At 41.7% G+C, this 14,653-nt stretch overlaps 2 protein-coding genes across 5 annotated transcripts in view; one reads left to right on the top strand and one right to left on the bottom strand.

Moving 5' to 3' along the window:
* The window catches only part of clocka (clock circadian regulator a), a 60,069-nt gene extending 51,453 nt beyond the window's left edge, over positions 1–8,616 (top strand). For 2 of the 3 annotated variants that reach the window (XM_027146154.2, XM_027146153.2), the window contains exons 21-23: positions 767–945; positions 1,844–2,096; positions 2,629–8,616. In XM_027146154.2, the coding sequence (XP_027001955.1) occupies positions 767–945; positions 1,844–2,096; positions 2,629–2,823 (627 nt within the window). In that variant the 3' untranslated portion in view covers positions 2,824–8,616. The remainder of the gene's footprint in view (positions 1–766; positions 946–1,843; positions 2,097–2,628) is intronic. The other variant, XR_007138078.1, reaches the window with a different exon arrangement.
* A 244-nt stretch (positions 8,617–8,860) lies between these two features.
* tmem165 (transmembrane protein 165) lies at positions 8,861–14,210 on the bottom strand. 2 transcript variants are annotated; one of them, XM_047801515.1, is made up of 8 exons: positions 13,902–14,029; positions 13,395–13,474; positions 13,201–13,287; positions 12,875–13,100; positions 11,346–11,521; positions 11,067–11,252; positions 10,105–10,210; positions 8,861–10,018 (listed from the first exon to the last, which is right to left on the bottom strand). In XM_047801515.1, the coding sequence occupies exons 3-8, from the start codon at positions 13,201–13,203 to the stop codon at positions 9,942–9,944; spliced, it is 774 nt and encodes a 257-aa protein (XP_047657471.1). In that variant the 5' UTR covers positions 13,204–13,287; positions 13,395–13,474; positions 13,902–14,029; the 3' UTR covers positions 8,861–9,941. The 2 variants fall into 2 exon arrangements, with proteins under 2 accessions (XP_047657471.1, XP_027001961.1); XM_027146160.2 differs by lacking the exons at positions 13,201–13,287; positions 13,395–13,474 and having other exon boundaries at positions 13,902–14,210.
* Positions 14,211–14,653: the final 443 nt, after the last annotated feature.

Below are 14,653 nucleotides of genomic sequence, written 5' to 3'. Positions count from 1 at the left end.
TCACCTGCAATCTATTTCAGACACATGCACAGGGCTGAAGTCGTGTGTGTTCTGTCAGAAAGGTCACATTAATGAACACAAACATGTAAAGTGCTTTACTGTGCAAGAAGTTAGAAGTTGTTCACTGTACAGTGATGCTGATGACCTCAGTGTGCTTAATCCGCTATGTGAACGCCAGACAGTAGAAGCTGAAATGACACAAATGACTTATTTAATCGTTTCGATACTATAATCACGGTCTTCTGTCGTCCAGTTTAAACCATATTAATAAGATTACCATGAAATATAATGTAAATTGCTGCATAGTAGATGTCAGTAGATGTTATGTAGATGTCAGATTTGACAGAGACCTGAAAAAAAAAAAAAAAGGATGAATCTGATTGGCTAGTCTTGTTTCTCACTGCAGCAGCTGGTCACCAATAAAATGCGATTAAACATAATCAATAATCTATTATATTGTACAATCATTTATAGAAGGATCAGATATAAAGGGCAAGCCGAGTCAGTGTACAGTGATTACAAGTAACCTGAAGAAGGTTAATGGATGGATAAGATGATAAAATGTACTCTTGTGTGTGTGTGTGTGTGTGTGTGTGTGTGTGTGTGTGTGTGTGTGTGTGAGAGAGAGAATCTCTGCTCCAGTCCCAGATGATTACAAGTAACCTGAAGAAGGTTAATTGATGCATAAGATGATAAAACAATGGATAAGATGATAAATTGTACTCTGGTGTGTGTGTGTGTGTGTGTGTGTGTGTATCTGCTCCAGTCCCAGAGGCCGTCCCACACCCTGCAGTCTCCTCAGGGAGCCCTGCCTGCATCTCTCTACAACACCATGATGATTTCGCAGCCTGGTCAAGCCAACGTGGTGCAGATCTCCACCAGTTTAGCCCAGAACAGCTCGAGTGGGACCGCCGTGGCCACCTTCTCTCAGGACCGCCAGCTACGGTAACTCTTTACTCTTTAGATTGACTATTTTACACATGTTTTACCGTATTGTACTTTATATTATAATAACATGGTGTACATTATGGTGTAATATCTTCATCATCGGCTCGTCCATCTGAGAAAGCGCTAATATTTCAAGATGCTTTATTGGATTAGATTACATTTCGAAATTTATCCAAACACGGTTTCATCCATCATGCTTCATGGCTTAGTGGTTAGCACGTTTGTCTCGTACCTCCAGGGTTGGGGGTTCGATTCCTGCCTCCACCTTGTGTGTGTGTGTGGAGTTTGCATGTTCTCCCCATGCCTCAGGGGTTTCCTCCGGGTACTCCGGTTTCCTCCCCCGGTCCAAAGACATGCATGGTAGGTTGATTGGCATCTCTGGAAAATTGTCCGTAGTATGTGTGTGTGTTTCTGAATGAGAGTGTGTGTGTGCCCTGTGATGGGTTGGCACTCCGTCCAGGGTGAATCCTGCCTCGATGCCCGATGACGCCTGAGATAGGCACAGGCTCCCCGTGACCCGAGATAGTTCGGATAAGCGGTAGAAAATGAAATGAACTCGGAACACAAACAGTGCACCGTTAAAGGAAATCCTGCATATCGACTCTTGTAATTCACGTCAGATCCTCAGAGTTCACGATGTAGTTTTGATCAGAGTTCTGAATTTTCTTCGACATCTTAGTTTAGCTTCGCTTCCGTGAGCTTTCCTACATTACCAAAGATTACACACCAGTGTGAGTAAACCTCAGCTTCGTCTCTACATAAAGAGAGCAGTGCAGCAGCATTTTAATCCTTCACCCTGCCCCGGTATCTAAGGCTCTTCGTCTGTCACGTTCAGCTGTACTATTTTGAGTATAAAGTCCCCCCCCTTCCTCTCACCCCCTCCTCTTCTCTCCAGATTCCCAGCAGCCCCTCAGCTCCTCACCAAGTTGGTGACGGGGCCCATGGCGTGTGGCGCCGTCATGGTGCCGACCACCATGTTTATGGGTCAGGTGATGACACCGTTTGCCCCACAGCAGAGTCAAACTCAGACCATTAGCATTGGACAGCAAGCACCCACAGCCTCACAGGAGCAGCAGGGCCAGACGCCGACCGGCACACAACCACAAAGCCAAAACCAGACTCCACTTAACCAGACTCAATTCCTCCAGGTGAGAGAGGTTTGTGTGTGAACTGAGTGTTGTTTCTTTTTTCTTTCTATCATGGATTACAGAATAATGGAATCCTGAAATAGCATATCAGTTATTGGCATCCTTCCAAAGAACAAAGTGTATCTTGAGAAACAATCATCAACCACTTCCTGTTTCAGTGGCAGCACTTCATCAGTTTGTCAACGTGGAGGATATTAGAAAATGCACACAAGGAAATAAGAACAGAAAAAAAGTGTTGACCTTATCGCTAAAAACAAATGACTAGATCCCTGCAAAGGCCGTTGCCTAGGTAACAAGTTTCCATTTCTATTTGAAGATGTGTTTTCTGATTATTCCGATTATGGAAAATTACACGTTGCAAGTTTACCTCTGTTATGACCCCGAGGCGAAGATAGGGGCAAGTCAGGATCAGCAGAGTGCTGTACCAAGATAAAACAAACAGCTATGGTTAGAAAAGACCAGCAGAAAAAACCCCAATCCACAACACTGTAGAATAACGACGTTTACTCCGCTTTCTTTACGTCCCATTTAGGCACCTCGACTTCTTCACGGGAATCAGTCGGCGCAGCTGATCCTCCAGGCGGCGTTTCCTCTCCAGCAGCAGAACGCCTTCGCCACAACCACACAACAGCAGCAGCAGCAGGTTCAGCATCAGTTACAGCAGCAGCAGCTGGCTTCTCATAGGCCAGACGGTATGACTGACCGCTCCAACGCCCCGCCCCAGTAACCCGGCAACAGCCAGCTGTGTGGCGAGGACGCAGGAATCTCTGTTGGTCTGTTGTGCAGGCTGACAAAGCAGGAGTTTTAACAGTATTCAAACCGTACCTGTTCTTCGCCTTAAAGCGAAACGAGGTGCTGTTGCCTGGTGTCTCTGCAGCCTACATCTCATCCCTCACCAACGTCTGGATGCTTGCACTGAATTCTGGGAAGTATAGTGCACACTTGCTGAGCAGTTATTAAGCTAGCAAAGGAACCCTTGGTTTATTTTTCACCCTTCACGCCATATAAGAAGCGAGGAAAGTCGTGAGGTGGGCCGTCATCCGGTCACCCATTAACGTCTTCATTTACACAAGACGCTCCAGTCTGAAGGCCGGAGAGACGACGAGTCGAGGCTTCACAGAAGTCCTGTAGGACAGACGGCACACGTCGGCCTGTTCTTCTCTCCTTCTCCTCCTCTTCCTCCTCCCTTTCCCTGCTCTCTCACACCTCTTCTTTTCATCTCTGTATTTTCCATGTAAAAAAAAAAATAGATAGATAGATAGAAAGAAAAGAGTAATTATGGGTCAGAAAATATTTTTAAGATTTGTCATGTGGATTCAGCTTTTATTGTATAGTACACCTGTAAATTAATGTGTAAATATATGGAGAAACAAAGAGAAACTAATATTTTATATTGATGCATGATACAAAAAAAAAAAAGAGTGTAGTCTGTTATTTGTAGCTTTGAATATACTTGTTTTTCTAGTATTCAAAGGAAAAGAGAAAACACTTAATGGCTGATGACTTCACGGACTTCCTCTTTGCCGTGGGGTTGGTGAGTGTGTGTGTGTGTGTGTTTCTGCAAAGTGCTGGTTCTGCTTTGTGTGTCACAGTTTGTTTAAAAACGGACACCATCATATTTTCCTAACACTGCTACCGATACCTTTTTCCTGTTTGTACACTTAACCGAGATGCGTTTATTTCTAACCTCTAAACTGTACAGAATAGTTTCCATTTGTATATAATCGAGAGAGCAGGCCTAGGGTTAGCTTTGCTTCCCGACAGAGATGTAAATCCGTAATATATTATATGCTAAACGTAGACGCTTTAATGCAGGGTTCATCAGGAGCTTTCAGGAAAGACATGACATACTCAGGTGTCAGACGGCAGTTTAGACGCTTATACACGACGGGCGACGTGTGCGTAAGCACGTAATAATCCTTCATGGCCGCATACTGTATAATAATATGAATATATATTTAAAAAAAACTCTCACACACACACACACACACACACACACACACAGTGCCAAGCCATAAATGAAGCTATATTTGTTTTACAGTAATGTGTAAGCTATGATAGAATAAATCTATCACTGTCAATTTGAACTAATATGAAATTTAGCCTTTACCAAAAAAACCTCCTAGTCGCTAGTAAAGCTTAGCACACGGTCCTCTGTTTGCACGAACAGGTTTTTTTTGTTTTTGTTTCTGAGACTTTTAGCTTTTGCTAAATGCAATGAAAGATGTAAGCAAAACGGTCAGTCAGCTAGTTGCCGCGATAAAGCCGCACGCAGAGAGATCAGGAACGCACGCTGTAAGAGCTTTGGACCTCGGCGATGATGACCGCGATGACGACTTAGAGACGCCCCAAAAAAAGGAAACATTAGCACTTATGTTTGAAAAGCACTTTACATTCAGGCCTTTGGTGAAACTGTAAGGTCTTAATCAGTTGAGGTGTCCAAACTATAGTATATAAGTAGATTTATTTATTTATTAATTATGTAGATTCTCCCCTTCCTGACAGCTCTGCTTCTTGGTTACAAGAGTTGCAGTGATGACGAATCAGTCTGGGGTTTGTTATGAACTTATCACCAGATAGGAGTAAAAGTAATGTCACACAAACAGCTGTTAGCGCTGCTACCTCACCACTCCCCAGATCCATCCTGAGCTTGGGTTTGTGTGTGTGTGTGTGGAGGTTAGTGTTCTCTCTGTATCCTTGCGGGATTGCTTTACGTTGACCCGCTTTTCTTCTGACCTCCAGAAAACGCACCAGCAGGTAGACTGGTTTCTCGAAATTACCTCTTGGTGGGAACGTGTGTGTGTGTGTGTGTGTGTGTGTGTGAGAGCACCTCCTATTCCCAGTCTGGATTCTCCAGATCCACGGTGAGCTTCGGCTTCATCCATATAAAATGGTTTACTTAAAGACGAATGAAGGAGTGCTGGACAATCAGCCCTTCGTGAACGGGATTCTGGAGTGAAGGTTTTTCCGTTTCTTTTCTTCTGCTCGTGTGGGTCGCATTTAAAACTTGGACAATCACACACTTGTTCCCAAAACGTTTGTTCAATCCTAGATTTCACTGAATATATTATAGCACTTATAGTTACACTACGCTGCCAAAAGTATGTGCACCCCGACCATCACCGACGAGTGCGGTTCTTGAAGGTCGTCGTCTCCGATTCCTTTCAACGGGAGCCGATGCTACGTTCAGACTTGCAGTGACAAAGCAAAAGGAAGGTCAGTGGTTTTCAGCGACAGCTGAGTGTGGCTTCCTGCGACACGAGCACTAGCTGTGTTTGTGTTCGCTTCTGCAATGCAAAGAAGTTGAGAAAATCTGAACTTTATGAAAAAACGGAGCCACTCCCTGCATCGATTACCAACACAAGTGAAGACGGTAGAGTGCATGTGATCGGCGACGACGAGGACACCGTTCCTCCTTTATCTCATCTGAAATGCTGCAGATAAACACTGCTGAATTTTATACACAAACACCAAAATCTACCTCCACGATGATTCGTTTTAGCAGCAAGAAAACTGATTTGCTTGTTGCAGCACCCACTGATAAATAAACTTTACCATGGCAACCGGTAGTAGGGACGACTCCATGAAGACATGGTGTGTTAATGTTTGAGATGAAGACCTCGAGTGTCCTGTACAGAGCCCTGACTCTGACTCAACCCCACTGAACACCTTTGGGATGAACTGGAATACCGACTGAACCCCAGACCTCCTCACTCTTACACCATCAGTGTCTGATCTCACTAATGCTCTTGTAGCTGAATGATCACTAATCCCCACACACACACACACACTCCTGTATCTAGTGGAAAACCTTCAGAGAAGACTGGAGAATACATCTGGAACGAGATTATCGATAAGCACATGAGAGTTTGATGATCAGGGGTGCATAAACTTTTGGTCACGTCACGTGCGTATAGTCACTAATTTCCGTCTCGTGTCGAAGTGAAGTGATCGAAGTTTTTGGATGTCCTGTGTGACGCATCTGTTTTCTAGAAACGATAACGTTTACCTTTTCGAAACCTGCATGACTCTCTTACCTTCTGCAAATAACAAAACAAAACAAAAAAAAGAAGGACGGCTGAACTTTTCAGGGTAGTTCAAGTAGAAACGGGTTGCAATAATTCCTATGTACAGTACTTCACATGAGACCTCAGCATGGCAGCACAGACCTGGTCCCATGTTCCACTTCTCAGGATCTTTCTTCCTCCAGCCGTTCAGAGGAGTGCCGGTCCAGTCACACGTTCACCATTGCAGTATCCGTCTGTAGCACGGCTCTCGTAGTGCTCGTCGCCTGAACGTCAGCTCTCCGAGGGCTTCTGATAAGCTGTTAAGTTTTCTGGGAGTGAAAACAAAATTCGATTCCAGCAACAAAACCTGTCCTGAGACTGAATCTGTATCTCTAAACAGGCGAGAAAAAAAAATGCAGTACATAACTAATAAGCTAGATTTCATCCTTACTTAGGGATAGATGTATAAGCTGAACAGAATGTATTTTTCATTAAATCGGTCGCCGTCTCAGACTTCATACAGACGTTATACATCTGAGTGGCAGTGCTTTTACAGAATGAATGTAAGACCCACGTACATAAGCTTAATCTTTAACGTCTAATAAACAGAGATTATTTTAGAGCAGCATATAACCTGTTGAAGTAGATATTTTTCTAAGGTCAGAGCAGAGCACTGGAAAGAGTTTTGAAGAGAAAGAGTACACACACACACACACACGCACACACACACCCCTGTATCTGTAAGTATGCAGCTGTTAAGAATGGGAACAGAAAAAAAGTATAGCTACGTTTATAAGATGATAAAGATTTTAAACAAACTTTGACACACCAGAGAACCAGAGTGAATTTTTTTTTGTGTCACGATGCAGTCGGGCTCATGACGGAGCCCTTCCTCTCTCTGTCTGTTGTGAACGAGTGAGATAGAAAGATGTGAGCGTCATGTTACGTACTTCATTTAAAATACTGCTGAAGGAAAGGATTTTCAAGCTATGGCCTTTAAAATATGGACATTTATACTCCAACATGCCGATAATTAACATATAGTCGCTGTCTATATATATATAAAAAAGTTTGCTTTTAGTACAATTTTTATTTCTTTAGCTTTGATTCCAAGCAAAAAAACACTACAATCGGTCAGTAGTAACAACCGACTAACCCACGATCTAATCCGTAAAGGGAAGGATCTCGTTCCGATCTAAAAGGAGCGGCACCCGATTCTACCTGTTTAATTCCTGGCATTTACTGTCATTAAACTTGGGTGTATCTTCTGCGCAGTTAGGATCAAAACACTGAATCGGCTCATGAAGACAAAGCTTTAAATCGGTGTGCTGTACAGCACGTACTCGTTCTAATGCATACAGTAAATAAGAATACAAAGGCACCTGATCACAGCCCACGTCCTGCTGATTTAACTCCTAATTTTTAAAGTTCAGGGAGGATAAAAGCTATTAATTGCTTGTAAACAGCAACACTACACAATGTGGCATCCAATCACTCCTTTTGAGTAAAACACCAACACTAGAGTCTGAACACTAGCAATCAATGACAGCGATGATAAGTTAATGTCTCGCATGAACAGGAGGAGGTGTGTGTGTGAGTGTGTGTGTGTGTGTGTGAGAGAGATTTAAGTAAACACTAAACATGGCTGCTTCCAGCTAGTTCAAAACAGTCAGAGGCCCACGTCGGTTACCGTCTCTCTCTCTCTCTCTCTCTCTCTCTCTCTCTCTCTCTCTCTCTCAACACTTGAAATATCATGATCTCTACGCACCTTTCACAAGTCAGCCACCTCTCTGTAAAACCGGGTGTCCTGTAACATTTTCCTGGCATTCACTATAATTTCAAATGGTGTGAAGTCATTTGTTAGTGTATCCAAAAAGCTGCAAGTATATATGAATAAAGAACACTTTTTTTTTATTATATAAATATAAATATATATAAAACTAGTCCTTGAAGTACTTGAAACTCTAACACGAAAGGAGCTGGTTAATGAATTAATGTTCTGTACTTTCACCATACACACTAGATGTCCCTCAGTGTTTTCTTGTCGTGTGTGTCTTTGTTTTAGTTTTGCAGAACACTTGTGGTTGGCTCATGAAATCAACCTGGTCAGTACATGCTTTAGCGGAGTTCAAGAGGCTTAATCTTAATCTTTTCGGTTCAATAAAGTCTGAACATTTTTGTGCATTCATTTCCAGTCCACAGCACGAGCTGTACAGAGCGATGCTGCAGAGCTCAGCGGGGAGAATGAAGGCTGTGCGCTGTGTTAAAGGTGCTGTAATATCAGTGTATGTGCTGCATCGGGGTTCGTTTGATGGGCCACGCTAACAGAACCATAATGGAGGTTTTTGAAGCGAATGGTGCAGTTTGCACTCCTTTACTCGATTTTGAAAATAAACATATTTGAAAAAAACAACAAACAAACAAAAAAAAAAAAGAAGCTATATCTCAGACCAACATGTGTTCTCTAAATGTGTTCCATGCTATTTTTGGTAAATAAAACACTTGATATCTCATGTCTGACGGATTCTAAACCTTCAGAGAACAGTGCTGATTTTGCTGACGTTTGCCTTGTTCTTGTCCTTTTATTTCACTGTCTGTCTGATTCGTCCGCATTAAAATCCAGACACATTCAGTTCTGAGACCTCACATTGAGTCGTAGTGAAATGAAGTCATTTTTACCCACGGCTTCATTTTAAAACCCTTTAGCGACTTATTCCATCTGCATCACATCCGTTATCAAGACACCTTGCAAGGATAAAAAGCCATACCGACAGTTTAATTTATTATTTACAGCAATTTATACAGTTAACTCTCAATGAATAGTGAACTTATTTGCCCTTTACAGATGAATAAATCCAGTCAAATATTGACAAAGAAATAAGTCACCTTGAACTGTAGATAACCCAGCAATGTCAACTCCGAGAGCTGAGAAAACAGGAGAAAGAAATATATATACACACACACACACATACTGCTTGAAGATGAATAAAAACATAAGTGATTGATTTACTAAAAAGTCTTAAGAGAGCTTAGCTGAGGGAAAGTTTCATTCAATGCCCCAAAAAATTTAGCCTCTTTGGATTTGCACTGGAGTTTCAACACTCGAGCAGTAAACGAGAAAGGGATGCGTACGACCGTCAGGTTGTCTGGGATTTCTTTACTACACTCTTCTCTCCATGTCCATCAGGATCTTGGAAGTAACGACTTGAGTACCGACTTTCTGATCTTTCCCCACGCCGTTTGTGCTCTAGTTGGAACAGAAAAACTAACACCATGACCCTGAAGTTTCGCTCGACACACACATTCATCAGAAGTAGGTGGCTCTTGGGTTTATTGCCAAATTATACCACGGTCGTGAAGAAATCTTACACTTGCGAGATTACACACTGAATCTTGATACGAATAGGCATCATCCCAGCAGTGAAAGGACACGGTGATGTACATAATTAAAGATCTAAAACTGAGGACTTGCTCCTTGCATGTGCTCCTTAGTGCTTTGCACTGTGAGGCTGGTGCTCACTGGCTGCAGGGTCATGATAAAGGACAACAGAAGAAAACCGTACGGAAGAAACAAGGAACATGATAAAAGGACAGAAGTAAAGGAAATTAATGTTATTTAAATGACACCCTTCACATGATTAAGGAAAAAAAAAAAAAGACTAACGGAAAAAAACTAATGCAGCAGTTGTGACTGGGTCTATACAGTAACACTTTGCTTTCTCATACACACACAGGCCGCCAGTCAACAGTGGGGTGGCCTTTGTTTACAGTCCGCCTCTGTGGTACAGCATTTCAGAGCCAGTATTTACAGACTGAGCCCAGAAAACATGTCCTTTTATCAGAATCCGGTATCCGGCTTGATGAAGAGGGCCGAGAAAGCGAAGGCGAGAAACACGATTCCACCGATGATCGTAACTGTGAAAATAAATGAACACAGAAATGAAATCTTTTACATTAATGAAAACTGCATAGATTAAACCACAGTGTGCGGCAAATCTCACCGGTCCTGACGGATATCTTCTGAGCCACCATCCTTCCACCAACCACAGCCAGGCCTGTGCAGAGGCAATGTCCCAGAGTTCCTCCCACCGCCACGCCAAAAGGATCCTGCACCAAACAAGTCGGTATTGAGGGGGTAAAAAAAAACAAACAGGTAGATATAGAAGCTGTTTCTGTTTATTTACTTCCACAGGCAGCAGATAAAGATCTATTTTTTTTTACAGCAATGCAGGGTTGTGACTGATAAGCAACAGGAACAAAACTATAACAAAGGAATCCTGATGCACGTTCACTTTGACCACTGGGTTGCCAACTCTGACGCTGCAGCGCAAATGCACGCGACTGGAATCTAATGTGGAATCCGTATTTAGTCGTTACGTGTGAAAGCCACAGCAGCGCACTTACACAGTGAATGAGGCTTTCATGAGATGAACATTTAATCCAGTATGCTTTAGGCACTAGTTCTCACACACACACACCGATACAGGAAACATTTTCCTTTACTGCTTTAGTATACAATAGCAGTCCTGAAACTTTACTGTAACTAGACACAGGCGACAAAAGATCAGCCACCACAAGCTACAATGCATCTGTGTAATTCTAGATGAGAATGTGAGATGTGCTGAAGGAGGGAGGGGTGGCTTCTAGGTTGTCAGTTAATACCTGGATTTTTTTTAAAAAACACCCGAACAAGTGGCACATCACTCCTCGGTTGGCTCATACTAGCTTTTTCTGTTAAGTGGCAACTGAAAGGTTCATACGGAAAATGCATAAAAGTTTGCACGTCTGAAAAAACACAATTTTTCCTTTGATGTCAGCTGTGAGTTTAATCTCACTGACATTCATTCACAAAGGAGGGGAGGAAAAGTATATCGAACACACCTCATATACAGGAATAATAATTTAATTTATTGCCTCCAAAGCTTTATGTACACAGTAAAGCTGAATGTGTGTGATTGCTGACCTCCCGTGCAGCCAGGACGATGGTAGCGAGCTGAGAGCGGTCCCCCCACTCGGCAAGGAAAGTGAGTGAGAGTGCCTGGATGAAGATGGGCGAGATAAAATTGTGCCACTTCCTCTGAGGCGACGCGGCCGCCGACGAACCTGCCTCTACATCGGGAGCCCCGTTGGCCAGTTTATAACGCTGAAGCTGGAAGTCAACACACCGACTGAGATGAATAAAATATTGCCCTATTTCAGTTCAAACATCAGGAACAAGATTGTGTTTAGCCGGTGGACTCACCTCCTCATCTTTCTTCTTAATCTCAGCCTGTACCTCTTCAAGCTCCTCCTGGCCTTCATCAGCACTCATCCTCAGCCCCTCTCTCAGCATCCTTACACCAAAGATGGCAAACAGTGCGGTGGAGATGTAGTAAGTGTAGATCCGAGGGATAATGGTGGTGGCGTAACCAAAGAGTACTGCAGAAGATGCAGATAACAAGTTTGCTTTAGGTGTACTGCTGGTGCATCAGTATTTCAGTCTGCAGTCCCTGCAAACATACTGCACATGCTCCATCAGGCAATTACGTGCACTGTACACGCCGACACCTACAAAGTATCTATCAATCATTTCACAAAATAAAATGTAATCATATATAATCAGCTTTCTGTTGTTTGGGGAAAAAAAAAAAAAAAAAAGCATGACAGTGTGTCGTATAGCCTAACTCGGGTTAGGTCAGGTTACCAATTAACAATCTGTCTTTTTCCCCTTTCTCTTCACAAGTTTAATAAAGTCATCATGTCTCTGTAAAACCACAAAGGCCTTATGTTTTCATGTGACACAATCAATTACAGTCAGCATTACCATCAGACCTGTGGATTTAGAGGCAATTAATCAGATTTGCGAATTCAATGGCCCTTTGGTTAAAAAAAAAAAAAAAAAAAAGATTTTCTCCTTTAATCAAACTGTCAAGTGAATTGTGGAGTTAGACTGAAGCTGTAGGACTTCTGCACCAACCAGGAAAACAAGTATGCAGTGCTGCTTTGACTGCAAAAAAAACTGTAGCTCAACTGTTCCAGTCCAGCAACTAAGATGAATGGAAAATGAGGGCTAAGGAGAAATTTCCTTCATTGTCTGACTGATTTACATGTCTGCAGCATGTCCAGAAAGTCAGGAACAATGGCAGTACCAAGCAGCGACAATTACACTTTTTTTTTTTTTTACAATGTTAGTACCATTTTTCACCCGTAAGGGGAAAAAAACCAAACGATGAAATCATGTAAATCCTGTTGGTTTATGAAAGGACATGCTGTATTTGTAACTCATATTCTCTAACAATGCCAACACTGTAACTCCAAATTAATGTGTAACTACTCCTCTCTGCTGCTGTCTTATCACATCCATCACCAGTCTCAAACTTCACGTCATTTGCATTTGTTTTTTTTGCATTAGAGTTCTTTGGATATCGATAGACAGTAGGTCAGGTTATTGAAACTAAAAACAGAGTTGCACTTCACATAATCTAGTTTAGGATGAAAGCAGTGCTTTGAGAATCTATCCAAAAAACAAAACCACATGTGACATCAGGGAAATTTCACTGCCTTTATCACAAGCTGGCCCAAATCCTACTCTCACTTACTCAATAACCATTCAACCAATTTCATTTCCAGCAGATCAGGAATGTTTGTGCCATAGCTGGAATATATTGACATGACAGTAGCAACAATTTCATTAAACTTTTAGTCTGACAAAACAGCAGTGCTCTGGCTTCCCTGTGTCTCAACACCGGTTGCCAGTATCCAAAGAACAAAGAAATGCTGATGTTACGCTACCTGACAGGCAGGTCATAAGACCTAGAGCTAGCATGGCCCCTGCTAAAACAGTGAGACGGTTATATCGCATGGCCATGATAGCGGCAATGAAGAAAGTCTTATCTCCCAGCTCGGAGACGATGATGACCGAAATTGCTGCCACAAACGCATGGATAAATCCCAGGTTGCCTTTACTCGGCTCGTCTGGACTGATGACTGGAGCTGCAGGTTGGCCGGTTGGAGCTTTCTGTACAGAGACATAGTTGTTATTTCGTAATGAATCATTTTGTACATGAAAGGAGTGACAATTAAAGTGGCGAGAAACCTGCGAAAATATTAGATCTTACCATGGGATAAGTGATTAAATATAAAAGGAAATAAAGGAGGTGGTGGGATGTTTGTCCATTTAAGATGTGCCACGTCCATGTGTCTTACTGCCGTGGTTCATATTTTTAATGAAACACAACCAGTGGGATGTTAAGATAAATGTGTTGATCTTAATAATTATACAAATAGTAATAATAATAATAATATTTCTGACCTCTGGTCACTGAAATCACTGGTCATTTAATTCTCAATGTTTTGAAGTGATGATGATGATGATGATGATGATGAGATGAACTGATGAAATGTTTAACACAAACACTGGAGACATTATTTAAGAGTACAAACATCTTAAATCGACATTTTTAATGTTATGGAGTTTGTGTAGGAAATAAATGTAAAATAAAACACCTTTAATGGCTCCAGCAAAAAACAAAAAACACATCTAAGAAGGAGATGTTATTTATAAAATAAGCTGAAAGTATAAGTATACTGAGTATAAACAGAAAATAAGACCACTGAACAGGAGGTAAAGGAGAACCCAGGCCTGTGTGGATGTGGTTAAAGAGCTAGCCGGCTAATTTATTTCAGATAAATAAAGCAAACAGTCTTTAGCCTCGTAGCTACCACCAAGTTTACTCTCTCTAGGGGAAGATAAACAAGCCAAGACACCAAAGTGAGCACTTTTATTGAGGTGTATTTCATGTTAAAGAGTTAACGTTACCTCAGCGGGCTGCTGCACTTCAGCTAATTTGTTTTCCTCCTGAATCCCAGAGACTCGTCCTGCACTCACGACCAGGAGCACCAACAAAAACTTCGCCTCGTAAAGCCGAAAATCGGCCCGGGGAGGCATTTTAAAAACTGACCAAGGCAACAATAAAGTAACTGAAATTATGTGACACGAAGCGAATTCATAAAAGCGGTTAAACTTGTGTGTAAACTTGAGGTAAGCGTCTAACCGGCTAACTCGGCTAACACCACACCGCCGTTCACACTAGAACAAACCTGCTAGCCTGCTTTCGGGCCAATCTGATTGGTCTACTTGGTGCACGCGTCAGGAAAATATAATACGGTGATTGGCTAAGAAATCTAGCCTAGTCAATATGTCATGAACACAACATAAATTGGGTTAAAGCTATAATAAATTATATAGTATTGAGAAAATAAATAAATAAATAAATAAATAAATAAATAAATAAATAAAAACTATATAGCATTGTATTTGTTGCAATTCCTGCAGGGTTTTTATGGAATAAAAATAATATGAGAGTAATATGGAATCTGATAAGAAACTAACATTTTAAAAAGAAATCATTTTGAATGGTGTTAATGTTAAAGACAATAAATGTAATAATGATTTTTTTAGGGAGTTACTTCACTAGAGGTTCTTTGAGAATATTAATTGGAAATTGGTTTGGACTTCGATGTCAAACATGTTTTTTAATCATTTTGTGGGACACAAAATAATATACAGAA

This window comes from Tachysurus fulvidraco, chromosome 16, assembly GCF_022655615.1.
Source record: "Tachysurus fulvidraco isolate hzauxx_2018 chromosome 16, HZAU_PFXX_2.0, whole genome shotgun sequence".
Taxonomy (NCBI): Eukaryota; Metazoa; Chordata; class Actinopteri; order Siluriformes; family Bagridae; genus Tachysurus; species Tachysurus fulvidraco.
The sequence above is the reverse complement of the archived record's forward strand: the minus strand, read 5'-3'. Positions and strand labels throughout refer to the sequence as shown.

Coding starts and splice junctions, on each gene's coding strand:
- tmem165 (XM_027146160.2), bottom strand. CDS start 14,030: ATGCCTCCCCGGGCCGATTTTCGGCTTTACGAGGCGAAGTTTTTGTTG. Junction 11,522..12,874: donor TCTTATGACCTGCCTGTCAG/GTAGCGTAACAT, acceptor CATCTTCTGCAG/TACTCTTTGGTTACGCCACC. Junction 10,019..10,104: donor GAAGATATCCGTCAGGACCG/GTGAGATTTGCC, acceptor TTATTTTCACAG/TTACGATCATCGGTGGAATC.